Source organism: Sebastes umbrosus, chromosome 6 (assembly GCF_015220745.1).
Source record: "Sebastes umbrosus isolate fSebUmb1 chromosome 6, fSebUmb1.pri, whole genome shotgun sequence".
NCBI classification, from domain to species: Eukaryota; Metazoa; Chordata; class Actinopteri; order Perciformes; family Sebastidae; genus Sebastes; species Sebastes umbrosus.
Genome location: NC_051274.1, coordinates 7485707 through 7510662, shown reverse-complemented (window position 1 = coordinate 7510662; position 24956 = coordinate 7485707). Strand labels below are relative to the sequence as shown.

Below are 24956 nucleotides of genomic sequence, written 5' to 3'. Positions count from 1 at the left end.
AATGTTTACACCAGCGTTAGGTCAGTCTGTCTCTTACAGGAAACATGCAGATAACTATTGGCTAAAGTGATTTGCAAGATAAAAGGTATTGCCATTTATAACACAGCCGATGCCCATTGTCATATAAAAAATAAATACTTGTGCAATTAGCCTACCTAACCTACCTTTTGTTGTATAGGTAATTAATTTAGGTCAATATGTAAAGATTCTTTTCACTTTAAACAACATCCACGGTGCTTCAATGTGACATGGATGGATGAATAAACTGAAAAAAAGGGCAACTAACATGGGAGACTTACAAACACTTCTTGACTTTAGGTTTCCAGAGAGTATCTAAACAGAAAACACACTTGGGAGGCAAAATGCATCTTCTGAGGGCTCTGATTGCCTGTGACACAAAGTGGTGACATGATATAAATATAGATATGTGTACTGTATTTCTTTCATGGTATAGGTTATTCATTTGATGTCCACTTTTCTAATCAGGTAGTGTCGCTGCAGGAAAAGCTTCTGCTGTTCTACTTCACCTTCTGTTTTATTGTGCTGGAGCCCGGTTAATCGTGTGACTGCCATTGTAATCATTACAGGGTTTCTACCACAATGTGCCTGTAGCACTGATCATTGAAAGTTAAATAAAAGGTTCCAATCACTTCAGATTTACCTTTAATTCATGATTCAGAAACATTCAGAATGCTGTCTCAAGAAGTCATTGTCCACACATAATAATTACACAATTCAACAAGTACATCATTTATTCTGTCATAGTGAAATACAATAATCGTGAAATACAGTAGGTGGATGTTGGACATCCTACTCCTCTCCAGCTGTGGACAGAACAATCTTGTTTGGGTCGTAATAGTTCTCGTCTATGACGGGAAGACCCTCCTTCTCTCTCAGCTGGATTACACGCTCCGCTTCCCTTCTGGCCCACTGCCGCATGCTGGAATGAACACACAACCACACACACAGGGAAGATACAGACAGAGAAAGCATAAGGAAGTGAGAAAGACAGAAAGAAGAGAAACTTTTGATACTCAACATTAATAATAATAATAAACCCCAGCTTGACTGGCGGGTAGGTGGCCACTTGGGGCTTAAGACCACCACAAAAAGCTGAAAAGTATGAATAAATAAGCAACAATCAGAGTAAAAAAACATCTTTGATATAAAAAATGACACACTGAAAAACACAGTTAAACAGAACCGTCTCCGTGGCATGAGACACATCATTCCATATTTGAAAGATAAAATGATAGCAGATATGAAAAGATGAGGAGCTGAGAACTCACCCGTGGTCTGGTAAATAGTGGATAAATGTTCCTCCAATAACAAGAGCCATTGAGATGCCAAAGAAGAAGCCCAACCTCATGTTCCACTCATCCACCACAGGGTCACTGGAGAATCCATGGTAATCTGGATTCTGACAATTACATAAGAGAGGCATCAGATACAGTATAGACTTTCATAATAAATTATTGCATAAGCATTCAATTCTTTTACTCTGATGCACCAAAAAAAAAAAAGAAATCAGCCACTTGTTCTTAGAAGAGCCATAATAAATTGAACAAAGTTCATGTGAGTGTTATTAAAGTGGGACAGGTGATTTTAGGTTAAACATGGCTGTATCCAACAGCTAGTTATTTCATGACAAAAACTGCATTAAAGCGACAAAGGAATATTCCAAACAAATTTATTGATGGTTGCTATTTAGAGTAGGAGACAAGAACATTTCCATGGTGCTTGTTTTTATGTGTGTATATAATTTATGTCATTTTTGTATTTATTTTCTCTTTTTTTTCATATTGTATGACAGTGTAGGCTCAAGCTTCACCATATCCAATGAAACATCTTACATCCTTATACCATCAGGCAGTGAAAATAATGGACAAAAAGCCTGTCTGGCGGGATCATTGTCACACGTAGACACAATCTACTTAGTTTTGAGAGTGTTACTCATTTGTGTTTTCTTAAATTAGATTTTTAAATGTGTTAACAATTTAGCCCCAGAGCCTTTTTCCAGATATATCCAAAGACAAGACAGTAATAGAGTAACTCGGAGTATGGTGAATGGCAACTGTAAAACACCACATCGTAGAACTACATTTGGACAATCAAGCTTTCTCCATATAGGGCTGCCAACTGTAGGACACATTACCAACTGAAATCTAATTAATTCCAGATATAAAGTCCTTTACAACAAAGGTTAAGTGCTGGCTAAAAGCAAACCAGAGCTGAATCCATTTTTAGCAAATTGTACTGTAAATTACCAAGGTGCATTGGTGTTTGTGTTAGTGTATTGTGGTAGGCTATGTAAGATTGTATTGTATGATTTGTATTTTATGTATTTCCATTATAGAAAGCTGTGTATTTTAATTACACTGTACATGTAAAAGCCCAACTAGGGACAGGAGTTGAAAATTAGCTATAAACTCTCTGTGATTTTTGATGTACATGTTTATAGATGGCATTTACATTTACCAAACTAGTATAGCCTTGCATGTTCAGTGGGTGCTAGGGTCTGTCATCATGGCACTATGGGCTGGCTGTATTCTGCTGCCAACATTACCCTAACTAAATATTGACAGGAAAAGACTAAATTGTAGAGAGTGATTTTACACTTGAACTTATTTTAATGTGAACTTAATTTAGTACGTTACATATACATATTTAGAACATTTTAAAAGGAAATTATCATCACATTTAATTAATGTCTAATCATCTTTTGATATGTTTAGATATTTTTTCTTTTCTTCTTTACTGTTTTTTGTATGTATTTCATTGTTTTTATTGGATTGTTTTCCACTGTTTGGTTAGGTTTTTCTGCACATTTTGTTTACTTCTTGTTGTTGTTGTTTAACTTTTGTTGTATTTTTAAAATGATGTTAGTTTAGATCCTTCTTCCTTTTTTGTTATTGTTTTTTTTCTCTCCTGGGGTTGGGAGTGAGGTCCTTTGTATAAGTCTTAGTGGCATTAGTGACACATAGTGACACATTTCTTGTTTTTTTTCATTGACTGGATTTTGTGCAGTTTTATATATGTGCAAATAAATAGAAAATAGTATTGTCACTGCCATCAGAAGCACGTCCCAGGTTCAAACTGGGCTCAGCTTGTTTGGATTCAGTACCTGGACATGTAACGTTAAAGACAGCGTGGATTTATCTAAATCCATTAGTTCATATCTGACATAGCTTTCCGATTCTTTTACTGATCAGTGTCAAAACGCACAGAGAGAGACAACCACTGAGGCTGAAGGTGTCAGTAGCCACAGTGTGCAGCTCTAGCTGGCTAATGTTAACAGCTGATCCAGCTCACTGCGGGTCCAACATCATGCATCCTATAGTAACAGCTTAATGTGATAGTCAGTCTGGTAAACACTGTCTGCATGTCTGTGTCTGTGACATTAATCTCTCATCTAACGTTAGTGAACCTTCACTAAGACTGAGTGACTGTGTATCCTGAAGGACTCACCTTGACGTACGGGCTGACCTCTCCGTGTCCGGCCGGCTCCAAGGCTCCGTGCAGCTCCGTCACAGCGGGAGCACCGGCGGCACCGCTGGGCTTCGACTGGGAGACGAACCGGGCCGGAGGTTTAGAGAGTAACCGGGGCAAAGCGGGCCCGAACCGCGACAGTCGGGTCAGCATTTCACCTATTTGTGAATGATATCGTTGACCCGGAACCGGAAACAAAAGCTTCTTCTTCTTCTTCTTTGTCTTCTTTGGTGTTTATTTATTGACGGTTGGCAAACCAGCTTAAAGGTGCATTACCGCCACCTACTGGACTGAAGTGTGGAGCAGTAGAGTGGCAGGAAATAAATAAATAAATAAATAAATGAATAAATAAATAAATAAATGAATAAATGAATGAATAAATAAATAAATAAATAAATAAATAAATAAATAAATAAATAAATCTAAAATTAAAATTAAATTAATAATAATAATAATAATAATAATTACATTTTCTCCATTATTCCTGTTGCCCTTAAAGGGACTGTTTGTAAGAATCAGAAATGCTCGTTAACAGCGACACCTGTGGCTGTTATGTCAACGAAAGTCAGCGTCGGGCTCGCGCTTGCTCGCTCTAAATAGACATGAGCGAGCATCGCTCATAACAGTGAGCGTCATACACGTCAGCTAAAACCACAATATCACTCTATATTTCACCTGCTTGGCAGTAATGTTAGCTGACCAGACGAAGGTCTCTCCATGAATCACTGCTGATCCTTATGTTGGCTTTTCCTGCTTCAGCCTCCCGGCCGCGGCCAGAGGAAACTGGGGAGACACTGGCACCCGGTTGGAGACGATAACGTTTCTTGCTGCGGAGCCCCGTCACTTCACAAGACACAGGAAACCTGTTGGTCTGGAGGAGCTGCAGCAGTTATTTCTGCACAAACGTCCACTGTACATTCACTAGATATTCTCAGAGCTAAACTAACTCTTCTTCAGTGTGTAATGTGCGCGCATGCACGTGAGGAGGAGCGAGCTGAGTGAAGGCAGGCAGGCAGGCAGCGGAGCAGAGGAGCAGAGTACAGCAGAGACTCTGGCCCTGGAGACCAAAGCTATGGTCTCCCCCGCGTCCTCCGACCGCGGCCAACACTGTTTAACAGACGGGATTCACTAGATTCACTAGGTTGCACATGCGAGAGCGCGTGGGACACCGACCCGGGTGATTTATACCTGTAAGAAGTTACAAACAGCCCCTTTAAGTAATTGAAACAGAGGCTTAACTTACATTAGCCACCATAAGCTATTGGTCATACCAGACCAAGTAAGACTGTAGCAGCAAAACCCCTGCGTGAACTGAACTGCTTTATTGCTGATGGATTCAACTGTTTTTGCAGTATTTCTTCTTCCACATTTTTATAGTCTCAATTGAAGTCTTGTCATCAAACCAGTGACTCGAATCAACTCGAGTCCAAGTCATAACGAGTCCACATCTTGGATTATTAGCAACAACGTATCATACTTGTAGACTTTTGTCCACCTTTCATAACATTTTTCAGTCAATTCAAAAACACAATCATCCTTCACCCAATCAGTTGCATTGATTATTTATTTGTGTCCGATATACAATCAGTAACGTTGTGTTGTATGATTAAAAAGTTTAACATTTGTGCACATATATAATTTAATGAGATAAACAAATCTTTTTATTTTATTATTTTTCTTTTTTTTTTTTTTTTTTACAAATGCACATATTGCTAGCTCGGAGTCAAGCCAGTCCAGTTACTTCAGTTCATTTTGAATATGCTTTTAATACTGATATACAAAAGGAGGCAAAACCAAATGTAAGAGTAATAACCACAATAATCACAAGGGTCTCTCTAAAGACATGGGAATTACTTCAGTTTCTGCTTAAAACAGAAGCTCTCGTCAAAGTGGGGTTTCCCTATTGGAGGTGGAGCAATCACACTCCCTGTTCAGCCTTCTGCATTACAGACTGAGAATACATAATATAGGCCACTCAAAACCATGGATACAGTCTTAAAGGTAAACAATGCTGAGAAAAACAAACAAACAAACTTGACAATTTAAAGCACCTACCCTGACTTTGCTCTGGTGCCCCCATATCCCCAAATTTTCCTCCACAACTAAACTGTGTTGAGGTCCAAAATGTCAACAATGAGCTGGGAGAAGACTTGGGGCACTATTACAAAATCAGGAGGTGCATGTCTTAGGATTTATCAAGATATAACTCTGTGTTTGAATGATATTCCATTCTCTCTGCGATGCTACAGCCATGCACAGCGCTTCACCTACATTAACTGAATCCACGTCACATTGCACATCAAATAAGGCTGAGCCTTGTCGACACTTTTCATATCTTGAAAACATACGGATGAATATAAACGTAAACAAATATTTCGGTTCCACATGAGCATACTGTTGCTGATGGCTTTCTTGTGTGAATTTGAAGTATGAATTTTTAACAATTGAGGATAGCTCTTCAGCCCTTTCAATTAGACAAATGAAAAATAACGTCATTGTTTTAATTACCTTTGATCCATTTTTTTGGGCCAAATGGAAACACAGGATCAACCCTTTGGATGCATGATGTCCACTACAGTTGCAAGTTAAATTACATCTTGATGAAAGTCTGCCTTACATCTCATTTAATTGAAAAAAAAAAATAGTTTTTGCATGTCTGCTTTGTTTGGAAGATACTCCTGGCGCTCAGAGCATCCCCACTTCCTTTGGCCAGTTTCACTTTATTATATAAGACGTTACAGACATTTTGAAATATGGAAGCGCAAAAAAAAGGTGCGAAATTCAGAGCATATCCATTGCCTCCGCACGGCTCTCAACATGGCGACGGCTGAGCCGGCGGCTCGCAGCTAACGGTGCTAACAGCTCTAACTGTACAAACAACGGCAACATTGCTGACAGAGCTAACAGTGTTAACCTGAGGGGGAAACCGGAGGGTGGGCGATACACTTCCGCGACAACGTCATCTATCGGGACGGTGTTATCAGCTGTAACCGCCGTACGAGAGCAGTGCAGAGCGGCGGTCGTGAGCTACCCAGTGGGGCACGCTCACATGCACGAACATGAAAGCTAAAAGGCGAGCGCGGCCAGGCCGGCTATATCAACAAAGCACAGAGAAGCTCTGATTAAAACACACATAGAGGGAGAGCGACTTCATTCTCTGCTCAGGTAGACGTTACTCCTCTATATCTTTACATAGCAAATAGATGTTTGCTGTTATATTAATGCTCTGAATACCACATAGGGAACCTTAAAGTTGGGAATGACAAGAATTCAAACATTGTAGGTCCAAATTCAGATACTAAGTCAAAATGTTGTCATAATTTATAATTTAATGTCATATTTTTGACTTAGTATGTCATGATTTAGAATCTTCTAATTTTGACTTAAATCAAAGACAATTAAAAAAATGTTTTAGATTTCGTATATCATAATTTCAACTCATTAGCTGCAATGTTTTTACCTTGAAATAAAATAAAAACAGACATACCAACTTTTTCTCTTTTGCTGGCAGAAAATCATTGACTTTCCAAAAAACATCAATGAGACAATAAGATAAGACTCATGTAGTAATATATAGAATTTGGTTAGATGCTGTGCTATATCTTAAATGGTTAAAAATTGCTTAAAATTGCGTTTCCTCTGCAGTGAAGACCATGCATGCAATCACTGATACAATCCAGTCGCACCCCTCTTTAAACCCATCAGAGGTTAGTCACAGCTCGCCAGCCAGAGCCAAGCCAATGTCTGTCGATGATGATCATCATCACCATTTAATTCAAATATCACTCAGCCCTGTCACTGGCTTTTAAATGAGCCCGTATGATGACACTATGTAGACAAAAAATTAAGAGCACAAAAGAAAATATAAATCAAGGCTACTGAGTCAAACAAGTGAGGCACTTCTCTGCCAAAATGTTGCACATGGATAATCTTCTTTTTTTTTGCCCTTGACCATGTCAAGTGGCATCACATCATATTCCACTTTAAGAATAAATGGTAAAGATATTAATTATACAGCCTGGACTGAGATACTACCTTCTCATCAGCAACCACACAAAACAAGTATAAAGACCGTCAATATGCGATACCTTCAATTGTGCATTAAATTAGCGTCATTTAGACAAACATTTCCATGATATCATAACAGACAAAAAGACAGTCTTTGGGAAACAGCAAAAACCAAAGTGCTAAAATGATACACCTCTGAGTAATGACCCACCAAAGCATTAAATAATGTACAGTACTTACTTTACTACTGTTGTAGTTTGAATGTATGAGTCCAGCACATACAGCATATCAACAGAATGGTATTTGTACAATGGAGATCAACAACAAACTGATCTCTACAGTACTGCATCCACATAGTGTAACATGGTTAGATCCATTATTTCATGAATAACTGAAACATAAATAGCCTCATCTGTTCCTCAGGTGTCAGACTTCAGAAAACAGTTATTAGTTTTAGTCCTCAGTTGTGATTGGTTGAGTCCCATTCAAAACAAACGTGCAAAAACAAAACAAAAAAACCCAACCTATGACTGTAGAAGAATTATTTAGCTCAAATTAAAAACGCCCGTGTGAACATATCACCGATACTAATTGCACTCACCCAAGATCTCTGATGTTGCGAGTTTGAATATAGCTTATAACCTCTGTCACACATGTCCCCTCCATCTCACCTTACCTATACTGCACTTGGGGAAAAAATAAAAATCATGTAACCACTTTTTTTTTTTTACAGAAGCAGTACGCAATTTAAGCATTCAAGCAATATTAAACCTTTAGAAAGTTTTGTTCGCAACAAGATGACAAGGTAAAGAGGACACATTGATTAATTTTGGCTCATCTACAGCATAAAACATAAATGGATGGGCCACTACAACATTATTCTGTTTTGACCCATACATCTGGGTATCCTACTATGCCACCAAGTCCAGATTGCAATAGCACTTTGGGAGAGTAAAAGGAAAAATCCAACTGGCACAAAACAGCTTTAGGCAATGTATCCTGAATTTGTGATGTAATATTGCACTTTCATAACATTGGGGGACATGTGAGAGACATTTAAAAAGAAGGACTAAAATGGAAGCAGCGGAGGCAGCAGTGACTTTTTAGTCACCTACTTGGGTCAAACGCCAGAACAACACTGAATCCTCCATTTCCCATAATGCAATTCCATAGAATCTCTTCGCTAGACCCTCCCTGCCTGCTAAATGCCCAAACTCTGCAGCCCCCAGGTTGTAATGAGGGCTTTCTCTTATACATTTGTAGTCTCCGTACCCAAACTGAGATAACCCCGATGGCATCACTCTGACATCATCAGAGTTATCTTCTCAAGGTGTGTTCAGACAGAGAGTGAAGCAATTTCTCGTCTCTCTATGTTTCTGAAGTAGAGTCATAAGCCCTGGGATAAGCAAGAACCTTTCACTCAAGATGAAACAATGCCTTTGCGTCAATTCATGCCGCTACAGGGTGATTAGGACTTCCTGTGTAAAAATCTGTGGATTTCCCCTTTAAATATTTGGTATTTTCCTTAAGTGGGCATCATGTCAATATAGTTCCTCCTTCTGCCAGAGGTCTCATCCCTACTTTCCTGTTAAGGTTTTAAACAGTAAAACATCGCATGGGTCAGAAAACTGCAGCTATACTTCTCTCCATGGGTTGAATTGTTCAAGTGTGAAGTACTTTTAGACACATTGCAATCAGTGACATCACAGCAGAGGTGTTATATTGCTGTCAAAGGCTAAATACCCCTCTTGACATCAATAATTGGGGCGTCGTTCACCTTAGGGGGAAAGTAACCCGTTGTTCAGTAGTGTGTTACATCTTCAAAAGGTGTTTATAGTACCGAGAGCATCTAAGCAGCAAGTTTTTTTTTACCCTATGTCAATGTCTTTACCCTTTAAGGTTAATGGTGACAGGCTAGGTCAGGAAGGTTGGTTAAGTACAGTACAGTATGTGTGCTGGCCTTGTCTTGATTCCAAGTGTCTGGATTTCCCCTTATGTTTAGAACTAATGGAGCTTGAGGGCTTTAGTTAAGACACTTGTGTGGCTTATTGGACATAACAGGAGCTTGTAAACAAAGTTCATAAAAGGGCAACACAGGCTAAATGCACCAAGTGGCGAAACTTTTGTCGGCAAACCAGCCAAACTGTCGAACCGTCAAACACCAGAATCACAGGGTTTTAACATTTCATGCATCAGCCGACTGTGAGATACGATGAGAAATTAAGCTCTCTCATCCCCTCTTCCAGGACAGACAACAAAATGACTAAACTTGAAAGGTTGATGACAACAATAAATATTACTATGATTACAGACATAAGGAATATATGTATGTATTCAAGCATACACAGAATAAGATCATCAACAGCCCAATTCAATGTGGAAGGCTGTCTAAAAAATTCTATGTGCCATTCTCCATTCTCCGATGGGCCACAAACAGTCCACTGAGGAGTTCACTGAGGATGGGAAGCCAATGATGCATGATGGAATCAGGAAGAGGGAGAGAGGAAAACTTGAGCTGTCGGGGAGGGAATGGTGGTTGCGAGGTTATAGGTTGAGTTCGGAGAAGATGACTGAGGCGACGCTAAAGGGCTGTAAATGGGCCTGGTAGAGGTGGTCGGAGAGGGGGAGGGTTGACCGGCGGTAGCTGTTGTTGGGGAGTCCGAGCTAACCTCATCCCCTTCTTCCGAGTCCCACACTTCACTCTGCAAGTAGTCTGCAAATAAGGCCTTGGCTCGCTGCAGCACCCTGCTCAGGTTGTGGCGCCGCACAAGGCGATCAAAGTGCATGGCCAGCTCGTTGTAATCCAAGCTGTTCTTGATGATGTGGTCTCGGTGCTCCAGCAGGATGGACAGGCACAGGAACAGCATGAACGGATTGCCTTTGCCGAACTCTTGGGGAGGCGGCAGGGAACATGGTTTGATGCTGGTGGTCTCAGCTTTCGAGGAACTGGGCGTGTTAGCTGTGGTACTGGGGGATTTGTTGCCTGGTGAAGGGAGATTGTTGGAGGACGACCTGCTGCCGGGGCCTCTCCCGAAGGACAAGATGGGTGAAGAGAGTAGGGATCGATGCTGAGTGTGGGTCGGAGACCCGACAGCCGTTTTTACAGTGGGGGTCGTGGGCGAGTTAATCCCTGTACTGCCGAGCACATGGGTCAATACTTTTGGGACAGTTCTCGGTAAGGCCTCACTTCCACTGGTTGTGGATGGGGATGTGGATTTTGGAGGAGAGTCTGGAGAAGCACCTGGCCAGCTGGAGGGTGAAGCTGAAGATGTGGGAGAGACAGAGGGAGTAGTTTTCCAGATTGGTAGGCCACTAGGAAAGAGAGGAGGTGATGACATTGGAGAGAAACCATTGTCACAGTTTTTTATGAGAGGTACTCTCTCCCCTTGGTCATCCTCACTGTCAACAGTGGATTGGCGCCTTGGGATGCTTGTTACTGACTTTGAAGACTCCAAACCCTGTGGCTGCTCAGCATCCTCCATATGAAAGCTATCTTCATTTCGGGCAGTATAGTACTTAAACTCCCCGAAACTAGTTTGCCTCTCAAAAGGAGGAGCCTGCAAATCTGCCTTCTCCATGGTCACTTGAGTAATATCATATTCATCGCTCTCACATCCCTTTCTAGTGCCTGCGTTCCTCCTGTCTTTTTCTTCTATGAAAGCATTCCTGCTCACATCCGATTCTTCTCTTGAAGGCCTCAGCATGTGTCGTCTACGCTGCTTCCCTTTTTGTTCCTTATCGTCTCCGAGGCAATTCTCGACCGCCTTGTCCTCGTCTCTGCAGGACATTGTTTCATCGGTTTCCGCCGGCGGTCCCAGAAGCTCCACTTCGGTTTCAGGAGGATCCGGGGGCAGAGAGCTCCACGTTACCTCGAGCATCCTCAGAGCATCGTCGAACGCAAACTCTCGCTTGAGCTCCAGAAGCAGCCAGCGGTAACAGAAGAAGAGGTCGTCGGCTCCTCGGGACACCAGGTAGGAGTAGAATTCGGGATCCGAGTACTGCAGAAGCAGCTTTAGATGCTGGAACTTAACGGACATGAGCTGTCCGTCAGGCCGGAAGTTCCCCTCCAAGCGTTTCATGATGCCACAAAAGCAAATGAAGGCATGTGCTTCATTGTCCATTACTGCAAGTATAGGGGAGGCAATATCACTCATGCCTTGACAGTAGGATATCTGAAAAACAACACATCCATACAGTTACAGAAGTCTACAGTTTACAAAGAAAAAGTAACAGAATGCTAAATCATGTAGACATACGCATACTTTTATGAATAAAATAAACTCTTTCTGAACTAAACTGTTCAGAAAACTAAACTAAACTAGTGTTGGTTGTAGCGGGCTCAGTTTTAAAGCTAAAGTAAAGACCTTAGGCTGTTGGGAAGGAGGCTAAATAACTCTCCGAACTTAATTTTGGCGAGGAAAAACTGGCATGGCCATTTTCAAAAGTAATCCCTTGACCTCTGACCTCAAGATATGTGAATGAAAATGGGTTTTATGGGGACCCATGAGTCTCCCCTTTACAGACATACCCACTTTATGATAGTTACTATAGTAACTAGTAAACTATAGCAGTTTGGGGCATGTCATAGTCAAGTCAGCACACTGACAGCTGTTGTTGCCTGTTGGGCTGCAGTTTGCCAAGTTATGATTTAAGCATATTTTTTTTATGCTAAATGCAGTACCTGTGAGGGTTTCCGGACAATAGTCATTGTTTTGTGTTGTTAATTGGTTTCCAATAATAAATATATACATACATTTGCATAAAGCAGCATATTTGCCCACTCCCATGTTGATAAGAGTATTAAATACTTCTAATTCAAATCTCCCTTTAAGGTACATTTTGAACAGATAAAAAAATGTGCGATTAATCTCTGTTAGCTATGAACAATCATGCGATTAATAGCGATTAAATATTTTAATCCATTGACAGCCCTACTTATTATGCTTTAGAAAGGGCGTACATTTAGAACCACCCATGATCATGAGCACCAACAAACCCCTAGTATGACCCAATTAGTTAACATACAGGTACTGTAAAACGCAACTGTCAAACATGTAATAATGGATAGACTATAAACTATTTTTCCTGAACTCGTGAATTTCTGTTTTTATTTGGGAAACAAGGTAATCATGTCTTTCAGAGTGAATGGTGCCATTAATTCCTCCTTTGTGTCTTGTTCCTTTAGTGCTGCACCACCGCTGTTAATGACATTCAGTTGGCAACAATCACACTGATAATTGATGGGTGGGTTTTTGTTATGATAATATCAGATAATAATATTTCATAAGCTCTTTTTATTCCTATAATAATTTAATGTAAACTTTTGTATCTTTTATATACTTTTTTACAGAATTTCCACTGCTTGGTATGGCTCGACTCGACTCACTTTTGGTACTAGGTACTTTTCTCGAGTTTGTTTTCCCCTGCAGAGAGTAACCTCTCAACGAAGGCGGGATTCTTAGCTGATCATCATAGTGTTGCCGCCTGAAACTGCTGTGATATTATCTTCAACATGGAATCAACATCGGCAACCAAACAGAGGAACGTCTGAATAAAAAAAATTGCGGTTGCTTGGCTATTCAAACATGGGGGGTTTGTGCAGGATGTCCCATGTCGTGGTTTTAACTCCACCTTTTAGTATCGGTTCAGCTCCCTTGGAACCTCGACCAAGGTGATACCCAAAAAAGTACCAGGTACTTTCCACAACTTTTGCCAATTGAAAACAAAAAAAGGCCGGTTCAAAGTGAGTCGAGTCAAGCCGTGCAGTGGAAATGCAGCACAAGTGTAACTTTGCCACTAGAAATAAAGGTCTGCCTTAATGCATAGAGGTCCAGCAGGTTACTGTGGTGAGCTGGAGGGAGGCCAGAAAAGGGACTATTCAGATCCTCTGCATTAGTTGGCGAAAGCCGGAGCCAAAGAACATTTGATATCACTTAAGACTTGTTTTTCACTTCATTCAAAGACATCCCATATAGCCTCGTCACGTGTGCACTTTCTGACTATAAAAGAGTTGTCGGAGGCTAATGAATGTCTCATCTAACCTTTTATCTCTCCTCCCTCTTTTTTATTCACAAATAACAATGTACAAACCTATTATTTAATATACATTTCATCTCTTCTGCTGCTCATTTCATTTTGAAGATCAAGTTACAGGCTTCGGTTTCTTGTAAATGTTGAATGCTAAACCTCATTGTATTCATTAAGGCAGGGTAATGTATGTCCACAGGTTTTCAATATGTAGTAAATATCTGTATATGAATGAACTACAGCTCCCTTAATGTTTTGGGGGATGAACCTAGGAAGTATAATGTTGCCATGGATTCAGTGAGTTACGCTATTGGAATATAGGCAACCTTTAAATGTATGCTGAATTAGCTTTTAGCAGTTCCTGTTTGCACGGTACCCATGGATGTACAGACAACTATCACTTGGATTACTTTGATACTGAAGAAAAGTTAAAAACCTGATGACTCTGCAGCTATAAAGAACCTCTCTTTTCTATGATTTCTAATCAGATTTATGGATGCATATTCGTGACAAACGTCGGTTATCCTTGGAAAGTGTAAGTCACACTGATTCTGAAAATATGCGTATCATGGCTGTGTGTTCAGATTTGATAGAGTGATTGGGCACTCAGGGTTTTGAAGTAACTTAATATGCTCCATGAGCTCTGTGTCACATCCACCGCTGCAGCTCCAACTGCTGACCGTTGTTGATGAGCTGCCAAATTACAATAACTAACTTCCTGTTGTTTTTAGAACACCTGTATGCATACCTCCAACTCTCCCGCTCCCCCCCTCGTGAGATGCCTCATCCCCACCCTAACGCAGGTACAAGCCAACTGATCGAACATCTCTACACACCTGTGGATGTGTGATGGCAAATGTGGTAAGCAGGTCTGTGAGGGCAGTCAAATGTGGACTGTCTTCTGATCCTGCGTAGTATGGATGAGCCCGGTCTGTCCTCAGGACGTCTTTCAGAACATTCCCACGGATAAATTCAAGGTCCTCGTGGCTGACCCGGGCTGTCCACTCTCCCTTCAGCTGGTCATACTCCCTTGTCTTCCTCTTCATGTAGTCCATTCTTTCCTGTCCAGTTAGTCCATCAGGGTAGACGTTCAGGAGGTACCGCCAAACAACCTAACACAACAGCAGACAATGCAGCAGTTAAGCCTTAATTGATAAAATACAAATTCTATAATTCTATATATGTATGTATGATTTTTTTTTAAAATATATTTGTTTATTTGGGACTCTGCAGAACACGGGATTAGTACTATGTAATGCTGATAAAAACACAGGTACTCCACCTTGCGCAGTGAAGAGTCCACACCACCATGGTAGATGCGCAGTCGGAGTTCCTCAGGTCGTGTCAACTGGCCCTGTCCGTTGAGGTAACTGTGAAACTCAGCGTCGCTCAGCGGAGGCTTGAAAGGCTTGATCTCTTCTCCGTAAGACCAGCTGAAGGCTTGCTGGACTTTGGTCAGAGTGCGGCCCACCTGAACACAAGTGAAACAAGCGTGTAAGCAAAGACTCATAGAAGGTAAACGAGACGGTATAAGGAAGGTTAATGGAAGGTGAAGGAACCTGGGACAGTAGAGACTGGGTGAAGGGAAGAGCTGCAGATGCCAAAGACCTGGTCTTCTCTGCCAGAAGCTGCTCAGAGCCAATCACGTCTTTGGGGCTTATGATGTCCCAGTCCTCCATGACAGGACCTGCAGTTGAACAAAAAGTAGAAGACTTAACAATCCAACTATTTTAGGTCTACCTCTATTTTATAGTCCTTACTTAAACTAGAGGTTCACAATTTTTCATAATGCACTTTGAATGTAAGCGATGGAGGACAAAATCCAAGGTCCTGGTTCTGTGCAAAAATGTATTCCAAAGTTTATCTGTATATTATATACAGATATATTTTTTTTGGTATGAAATCCCCCCCTTTGTGTTTCCCGGTCTGTATTTCGTGGCTAAGCTGAGTAGAAGGACAGTGACACAAAGAGGGAATTTCGTGAAAGCTCTGTAACTTTGGAAGATATCCACTTGATTGGATTAACTCAGACTGCGGAAACCTAATATTACCTTCTGATAAACTTTGGGATGTATTTTTGTGTGGATTTTGTCCTCCATCACTTACACTGGAAGTGGATTAAGAGGGAACATTTTAATGGCCAGTATGAACATGAGGAATTATTACAGCAAACAAAAACTGTTTCAATGTTCATACTGGCACCCGACTATTGTTTTAAGACATACTTGGAAAAATTGTGAACCTATCCTTTAATACATGTAAAGGTCTTTTGTCATTCTCTCCAAATATCCATGGGAATATACAGAAGTTATATCCTTAGATGCAGAGAAAGCCTATGATAGTGTCAAACTAAATTATGTTTTTGTGTTTATAATCTGACACTGACATTCAGTGGTTCCTTCCTCTCCTAAAACACTTTCAACAACACTTAATGCTCTTAAACTACAGTCTCATCTATGTCTTAAAATGTGTACCCTTTGAGGAACATGTCTTTCACTCACATATGAAAGTCTTTTACAGTTTAGGTTCATACACGGGGTACATGTCACAAAAGCAAAATTGTCTGCAGATGCCACATTTAACTTGACACTTTAAGGACACACTGGTGTTCTTACTGTCTTCTGAAGGTTTTACGTCCATCTTGAGCTGCAGATATGGTTTGGCTGCACTGCCAAATGCAACATCTAAATCCCAGTCTGCCAGAAGAGACATATACATTTCAGCACCGCTCCGATCTCGAGACAGGTAACTGATCCCGAAATTCCGCTTCCTAGTTTGAAAGACAAACAAGAAGAAAATGCTGACACACATAATGTGTCTATGCAACAGTTTAGCTAGCCAAGGTGAGGACTCTTACCCGTTCAAATCAAAGGCTCTGATAAGTATGTGCTGCAGGACCTCTAGTGATGTTATCTGAGGATCAACAGCAAAGGAGCGGAACTCCACTGGAAGCACCCCGTCACATTTCTGAAAAGCACAGCATAAAAAACAACATGATACTGTGGGGGAAACCTGGAGGGAGGGGGCAATTAAATATACTATTTCGGCAGTTAGTAGACAAGAATTGATGTGCTGCACTGGACAACAGTAAGTAAGTATATGCCTTTGTCGTGTTCAAATGCACTACATAATCAATACATGCTGACTGTTTAAAGTAGGGCTGGGGGATGTGATTGAAATAATTATTATGATATTAAAAAAAGATATTTTCTGATATCAATATATGGCAAATGTATTTAAAATAACAGAACTGAGGTTCAGAGAAATTAACTGTGTTCTACTGTCATGAGGTACATTTTAGATTATGTGTAAGACAAATAATTAAATAACAAACTTTGTTAGTTTTTTTATTTAGTCGCTTGCTCGTAATTGTTGATTTAGACCACAGAAATTAGCGATGTATCGGGCCGATACTGACTCAAATAGCTGGATCGGATATCAGTGACAATGGGGCCGATCTATTAAATTAAATTTTGTGTTTATACACATTATATACTGTAATTTTAATTCCTGTTTAAGTTTTGGCCAATTTGTTGATGCATTAAAAAGGTTTACACTTGAATTGTAATTCCTATTAATTGTGAAGATTTTTTTTACCAAGTTGCTGGTGTAAGAGTTATTATTCTAATAATAAATAACAATTAAATACATTTATATATATGTATTTATTGGTCACATTTTGTTTTACAAAGTTTGTTTAAGTCAAGCCTGATGTTGCCTTACACATAAAAGAATGATCCCAGTCACTTCCACACAGTGAGGCATACAGCTTATTAATTAAACACTGGTATCGGATCGGTACTCGGTATTGGCCGATACCCAAAGCCCGGGTATCGCTATCGGCATCGAGACTGAAAAAGTCAGATCGGTGCATCCCTAACAGAAATGTGTAGATGATAAAATGATGTGTTTATATTATCACATTATAATTCTGCTGAACATTGATAAATGACATTTAATGTAGCTAATTTGTATTCAATACACATAGCTATTTAGAAAGCAGCTGTGTGTAGTTTGTCTTATGATGATATAAAAACATTATCATCATATTTGACCCATTTTTACTATTTTGCAACATATAGTGAAGCAATTAAATGATAAATATGAGTTTACTGAAATGGAGGCTACACTATCAAAGATTGAGATATTACTCATTGTCAACAATCCCAGTTTTTTCAGCAGATGAGATTTACGTAATTGATTTGATTATTATCCTAGCAAAATATTATATACATATGGCTTAAAAGAATACCCTCCTTTTCATTTTTAAAGATACTGATTTTAAAACCTATGTGACTATGATTGATAAGTTAAAACTCAAAAATTCTAAATTGACTAAAACTATTAAATTGTTTAGACATTTCAAATCTATTCCCAATTGTTTAACAAACCCCGAATGTTTTTTTTTTTTTAATTGTTTTTATTCATCTTTTCCTTTCCTTGCAGTGTATTTGTGTATAATTTATAATTTATTTTTATATTATTTATTATTAAATTGTTTAGACATTTGAAATTAATTTCCAATTGTTTAACAGACCCCGAATGTTTTTTTGTTGGTTTTTATTCATCTTTTCCTTTCCTTGCAGTTTATTTATTTGACATTTCAAATGTATTCCCAATTGTTTAATAGACCACGAATTGTTTGTTTTTTATTTTGTTTTGTTTTTATTCATCTTTTCCTTTCCTTGCAGTTTATTTGTTGTATAAATTAAAATTTATTTTCATACTGTAAAATATTTTTGCAGAATTGTAATGACAAATCTGAACAATGGACTTTTGAAATAAAGTATTATTAAAAAAAATAAAAAATAAAATAAAATGTAGACTACAAAAAGCTTCTAACTCTAGGTAACATGTGACGTCACGCAGTTCACACACGCACACATTCGCTGCTGAGCAGGCAGGTGACGTCAGCTCCAGTCTGTGGAGAGGGTTCACTGTTTAGCATCAGGTTTCTCTCCATAATAATGGCTTTTAATGGATGATTGTCAGAGTAGTGAACTAGAACTACCTGTTACGGTCAAAATAACGCGATATGTAGAGTTATTGACTCGCTCTTCCAGCTGTCAAAGACACGTTTCAGCCACAACAAACAAACAATGCTGGCGATAAACAACATGTATAAATACACGGTCAGCAAACACACAGTTTACAGCCAATGTCCCGCTGCTTTAGTCGACGTTTAGCCCTTTGAATGTGTGTGTGAGAGAGAGACAGCTCAATAAACAGGATAACGGGGTCGCTATAGCTAACTAGCTGTTTGTTACTCAACCTTTAATCATTGATCTTACATCTTACCTTGACTTTGACTCGAACCACCCCCCTCTCCTCCTCGCCTGCCATGCTAAAGACTCCGTTTCTGAACAGGGTGGTTGTTCTGAGTGTTGTTTTCCTTCTCACGCCGACATGGTGATCAATAACATGATGATGGTGAGGGGGTTAGCACTAGCTCTAGCAGAGTTCCTCTTATTCCGTGATCTTCTTCTGCTTTGATTTCACAGAAGGTTCACAGCTGTAATACCGCCATCTACTGGACACAGGGGGAATTAGCCTTTTGCATTTCACATTTCTGGACTATATATTGTGATATGAAGCCAGTACATTAAATCCAGCCACACCCAGTACCACTCTGAAATCCCCAGGATGTTTCCTAATCAAACCAAAAAAAAGAAAATGCAGATATCACATTGTTGTTTAGATATAATTGATGCTGCAAAGTGCGTCAATAGAGATAGAATTTAATTGTTGGTTTGGACATCAGTGCTCTGTGGTGTGATGTTGTTTCACTAGTGTGTACATTGACTTTTAATGCAATTTATTTTGTAGCCTAAAGGCGTAACAGTAGTATTGAGAACTTTGATCAACAAATGAACTGCAGAAGCAGCTGATCTGATTCAATCATGTCTTTCTGGATTCAGAGTTGCAGCCAAAAACTTGTTTGATGATATTTGTTTAAACCCATCTGAAGCTTGAAATGCTGGTTTGGCTCAGAATGATATTCTGTAATTGAAGTATTTTGTTGTTTTGTTATTATTCAGCAATTCATGGATTTTGTGACAGTTTAGTTTGATAGCTCTACTAACCTACTGTCAGACAGCTGTTTTGATCAGTATAAGAAAATTGAACTGAATTTGAGGATGAGTCAGAGAAATATGGAGCCATCACCAAGAAGTATTTTAAAACTAATAACTAAAATGTTTTCAGATGTGGAGCAGGTTTTAACCGAGGCTTCGTTGTAAATGAGGAAACAGAGGTTATGTTCCAAATCATATACTTTTTACTTTTAGTACATACTGCAGCTGTCCTTACAAAGTACACACTGTTGCATGCAGTATTTGGACATACTACTTCGCCTTGACCTTTGACCCTTTTGCTCATATATCTGCTGCACAGAGGATTGTGGGTCAGAACAGACAGAAAAGCATGCTTAGTTGCATTCTGCAAAATGCGACCAGATGTAGTACATCTAGGTATTTTTGGCATACTGCATTTGACATACTATGTATTGGGACATACCAAATCTCTTTCTGTCATACTAAATAGTATGGTAGTGTGGGTACTGGAACGCACAGAGTTAAAATTCACAAGCTCCGCTTCCTGGAATGAATCATAGCTTGATAACCCCTCCCTCCTCCTCCTGCTCTCAAACACAGACTGCTCCACGCTGTCGGTTTATTTCCTTGTTCTCTCCCCTTCAGATCTACAGTTTGAAGACGGGTGTAACCAACATGGTGGTGTAGTGCAAGAGCTGACACGCCCCATTCACTGCATAACACATGTTGTTTAGATCAGAGCTCAAACTAGTTTCAGTTATAGGGAAGTGAAACTCAGACAGTCGTTGTCACTGAGAGGTGAAATGGCGCAGAAAGGAGTTCAGCTGGAGCGGGAAACCTTCTCTTGTTCCATCTGTCTGGATCTACTGAAGGATCCGGTGACTACTCCCTGTGGACACAGCTACTGCATGAACTGTATTAAAAGCTTCTGGGATGGAGAGGATGAGAAGAAGATCCACAGCTGCCCTCAGTGTAGGCAGACCTTCACACAGAGGCCTGTCCTGCTGAAAAACACCATGTTAGCAGTTTTAGTGGAGGAACTGAAGAAGACTGGACTCCAAGCTGCTCCTGCTGATCACTGCTATGCTGGACCTGAAGATGTGGCCTGTGATGTCTGCACTGGGAGGAAACTAAAAGCCTTCAAGTCCTGTCTGGTGTGTCTGGTCTCTTACTGTGAGAAACACCTCCAGCGTCATTACGACGTGGCTCAATTAAAGAAACACAAGCTGGTGGAGCCCTCCAAGAAGCTCCAGGAGAACATCTGCTCTCGTCACGATGAGGTGATGAAGATGTTCTGTCGTACTGATCAGCAGTGTATCTGTTATCTCTGCTCTGTGGATGAACATAAAGGCCACGACACCGTCTCAGCTGCAGCAGAAAGGACTGAGAGGCAGAGAGAGCTGGAGGTGAGTCGACTCAACATCCAGCAGAGGATCCAGGACAGAGAGAAAGATGTGAAGCTGCTCCAACAGGAGGTGGAGGCTGTCAATCGCTCTGCTGATAAAGCAGTGGATGACAGTGAGAAGATCTTCACCAAGCTGATCCGTCTCATGGAGAAAAGAAGCTGTGATGTGAAGCAGCAGGTCAGATCCCAGCAGAAAACCCAAGTGAGTCGAGTCAAAGAGCTTCAGGAGAAGCTGGAGCAGGAGATCACTGAGCTGAAGAGGAGAGACGCTGAGATGAAGCTGCTCTCACTCACAGAGGATTACAACCAGTTTCTACTCAAATATCTCTCACTGTCACCACTCAGTGAATCTACATCCAGCATCAATATCCGTCCTCTGAGCTACTTTGAGGACGTGACGGCGGCTGTGTCAGAAGTCAGAGATAAACTACAGGACGTTCTGAGTGAGAAATGGACAAACATCTCACAGACAGTGACTGAAGTGGATGTTTTACTGCCACAACCAGAGCCCAAGACCAGAGCTGGGTTCTTAAAATATTCACGAGAAATAACACTGGATCCAAACACAGCACACACACAGCTGTTATTATCCAAGGGGAACAGCAAAGCAACATTAATGAGAGAACATCAGTCTTATTTTAGTCACCCAGACAGATTCACTGGATGTTATCAGGTCCTGAGTAGAGAGAGTCTGACTGGACGTTGTTACTGGGAGGTGGAGAGGGGAGGGGTAGGAGTTTATGTAGCAGTTGCATACAAGAGTATCAGTAGAGCAGGGAGGTTGAATGAATGTGGGTTTGGATACACTGACAAATCTTGGGTGTTAGATTGTAAAGAAAACAGTTATAGATTGTTGTACAACAATGTCAAAACCCCCGTCTCAGGTCCTCAGTCCTCCAGAGTAGGAGTGTACCTGGATCACAGTGCAGGTATTCTGTCCTTCTACAGCGTCTCTGAAACCATGACTCTCCTTCACAGAGTCCAGACCACATTCACTGAGCCTCTCTATGCTGGACTTAGGCATTATGGCAATTTTGGAGACTCAGCTGAGTTCTGCAAACTGAAATAGACAGAAGTCATTTAAGGGTTCAATACTGTTTTAACTCTTACGGCATGGACAGACTGGGAACGTCAGGAGCGCATGGCTGCTGCATTTCCTGTTGTTTTTTATTTCGGCGTCCCTGTTAACAGGTTAGAGCCACACTACCTGTGTGAGTCTCACGCGCGTCTCAGCTGCGTCTCTTCTAGAGAATAGAGGTCTCGCCTATTTCTGCTGCGTGCCGTGAGCGTCTTACAGCAACAACAGACAGTGAAGGTGATCTATTGACTGTATATTAACATCATACCAGCAAGACTTTACTACAGTTTCAAGGTCTATCTGTAGAATATGTCACAGAGATGAAAAAAAGTAAAGGTAAACACTTCCTGCTTTCTTTTCAAAATAAAAGCCGTCAAGCGTTTTTTTCTGTGAACAGAATTCCTTCATTTTTTAACACAAGGCTTTTATTCTGAAATATGAGCAGTCAGTGCTGTGGAACATATAGTGACTTGGAGAGCCCCATGAATTGATAAAGTATGGGCTTTAAATCAACACTTCCTGCTTTCATTTAAAAATAAAAGCCCTCAAGCGTTTTTTTCTGTGGACAGAATTCCTTCATTTGTTAACACAAGGCTTTTATTCTGAAATAAGTGTTCTAGAACATGAAGTGACTTGGAGAGTTCCATGAATGAATACAGTACGGAGTTTTAATTGTGGATTATTACTATTATTTACAAATTACCACACGTTTCTTTACCTTTCTTGTCTAAAATAAATATAAATCACATTTATCATGAAATGAAATGGCCAACTCTATGTAGAAACGCAGCTGGTGTGAACACCCGATGCAGCCACCACGCCACACAGCTGCCACGCGCTCTTGACGTTCCATGTGTGTCCCGGGGCTTAAACTCATGTTGTCTCCATGTTTGTTGCTGAGAGCTGATTGTTGTGTCATTTCTTCACTGCACAGAGATCAGCAGTCAATCAAACATTATGGCGGTACTTTGACATCTTCTCATCAGTTGTTCTGTAAATGTTTGAGTGTCTTCAGGTGGCGCTCCTTCCTGTGTCTGTTTCACTGCTCATGATGATGTTTGTTCACCTGAACTGATATTTCTCTACATGAATATGTAAACTCTTCTGTGCTCTAAAAGATATTTTGTTCTTTCCGCTTTGTATTGACATTTATGTGTTTGGCAGACCTATGAGCTTTATAAACCTGTAATTATCATGATCATAATCAATAAGGAGATCCTTCATTATTCTCGTTCACATCGCTGAGATTCTGGTTAAACAAACTGATTGTGTTGATGAAGTGAATCTGAACATGAGATCATTGAACAAGAGTCATTTAACAGACTTTACTGATGGGATGTGTGAACAAACTGAAGGTTTATATAATCAATAAACAAATACGAACAAAGTATTTTCTTCTTGTCTTCATTCCAGGGTATCATACAAAGCTGATGGAGAAAATGTGAAACTAATATGAGAGAATAACTGAGGCAGTTTTTCCTCCTGAAACACCACAAAGTCCAGTGTTCATGTTTAGAGTCAGTCAGTCTCTGTCCTTTCAAATAAAACAGTTTGTCACAGAGAAATGAGCAGAGTTTTCTATTAATTGCTGCTTTTTTTCTCTTTATTTTATTTGTGCACTTAGTCAATAGAGAGGATTTATTACACAGACTTAAAAACTGTTAAAATAGTAAAACATAATTTGGTGAAGTTTGGGTGTGAGGAGGTTTTGTTGAGTCCTGACACACATCAGACATAAGCTATTGTGTAGATGATTCTCTACATTTGGTTACAAACATTTCAATGTTGTTTCATCACAATTCAAGACAGAGAAAATTTAACCTACAACCTCAAATCTCACATTCCCAAATACTATTTACAACCTGAGAGCTGATGTTATAATAATATTTGTAAAGTGGAATCTCCTCTCTACCATCTTTCCCGTGTGACCTGAATGCAGCATCAGTGTTACAGGGTGTGACTCCTGTGAACAAACTGACATAGTGTGATATTACATAGATTTAAATGTCTCTTTACTGATGTTGTTTGAAGCTGCCAAAGGCTCAGTGAAGTTTTGACATGTCTTCCTTCAGTGAACATCACAGCAGGTTAACAAGAGAAATGTGAAACCTGATGCACAACACAAGAGGGCGCCCTCATCCTGCTAACCAGGGATGTAGTGGAGGTTAAAGCACCTCTACTCAGTTTGTCTGCATGTTTTAAACCATGTTTTTAAGCCCATCAGAAACGTTCTAATGTCTCATACATCATGGTCAGGGGTGTGGGACTTCTGTTAGTCAAAGTAAATTCTCCTTTTTTAGTTAAGAAAAAACAAAAAACAGAAATGAGGGATTTTCCTGGTGGTAGTTTGGCTTGTGTCCCTCACTAACCGAGGCGTTTACTGTATGTCATCCTTCATTTCACTTTTTAAAAACCTCACCTGTGTTTTTAATGTTTTAACACTTTTCTAGTATATTTTATACTAACTTTACTTTTTTTTGCTGCCTGCTACTGAAGTTCAGGTTGACCACAGTGTGTTTGGGTTGTGTGTCAGAAGTTTATTCTGATATTGATGCTTTTTTTCTGAAGAATTGTGTCGATAGCACTGATCAATAAATATCAGTAGTGGAGGTTAAAGCACTTCAACTCAGTTTGTCTACAGTTTCAGTTATGAACATATTTTTAGTCTGATAAAAACCTTTCTAGTAAAAGTGCATTGTGTCATACATCATGGTAAATGGTGTCAGACCGATATTAGTTCTTTAGTTATAGTTATTTGGTGAGGAACCATACTGTCACTGATTTAATGCACCACCCTGCCAGCACGCTCTGTGACCCAAATCAAACACACCCGAGATGTTGCAGACCAACAGGTGCATGATGGATCTGGCCAACCTGCTAAATCTTAACATGCTCA

At 40.1% G+C, this 24956-nt stretch overlaps 3 protein-coding genes across 3 annotated transcripts; 1 reads left to right on the top strand and 2 right to left on the bottom strand.

The window, feature by feature from the left end:
• Positions 1 to 653: 653 nt before the first annotated feature.
• On the bottom strand, positions 654 to 3697 carry ndufb11 (NADH:ubiquinone oxidoreductase subunit B11). Its single transcript, XM_037774187.1, has 3 exons — positions 3469 to 3697; positions 1290 to 1420; positions 654 to 940 (listed from the first exon to the last, which is right to left on the bottom strand). Exons 1-3 carry the CDS (start codon positions 3640 to 3642, stop codon positions 811 to 813), a joined length of 435 nt encoding a protein of 144 aa, XP_037630115.1. The 5' UTR covers positions 3643 to 3697; the 3' UTR covers positions 654 to 810.
• A 1338-nt stretch (positions 3698 to 5035) lies between these two features.
• Positions 5036 to 19040, bottom strand: tbc1d25 (TBC1 domain family, member 25). The gene is made up of 7 exons (XM_037773532.1): positions 18823 to 19040; positions 16382 to 16491; positions 16140 to 16294; positions 15084 to 15211; positions 14807 to 14995; positions 14361 to 14636; positions 5036 to 11669 (listed from the first exon to the last, which is right to left on the bottom strand). Exons 1-7 carry the CDS (start codon positions 18865 to 18867, stop codon positions 9984 to 9986), a joined length of 2589 nt encoding a protein of 862 aa, XP_037629460.1. The 5' UTR covers positions 18868 to 19040; the 3' UTR covers positions 5036 to 9983.
• Positions 19041 to 20036: 996 nt separating this feature from the next.
• LOC119490262 (tripartite motif-containing protein 16-like) lies at positions 20037 to 22396 on the top strand. The gene has a single exon (XM_037773538.1). It carries the CDS (start codon positions 20381 to 20383, stop codon positions 22049 to 22051), a length of 1671 nt encoding a protein of 556 aa, XP_037629466.1. The 5' UTR covers positions 20037 to 20380; the 3' UTR covers positions 22052 to 22396.
• The last annotated feature ends 2560 nt before the right edge of the window (positions 22397 to 24956 follow it).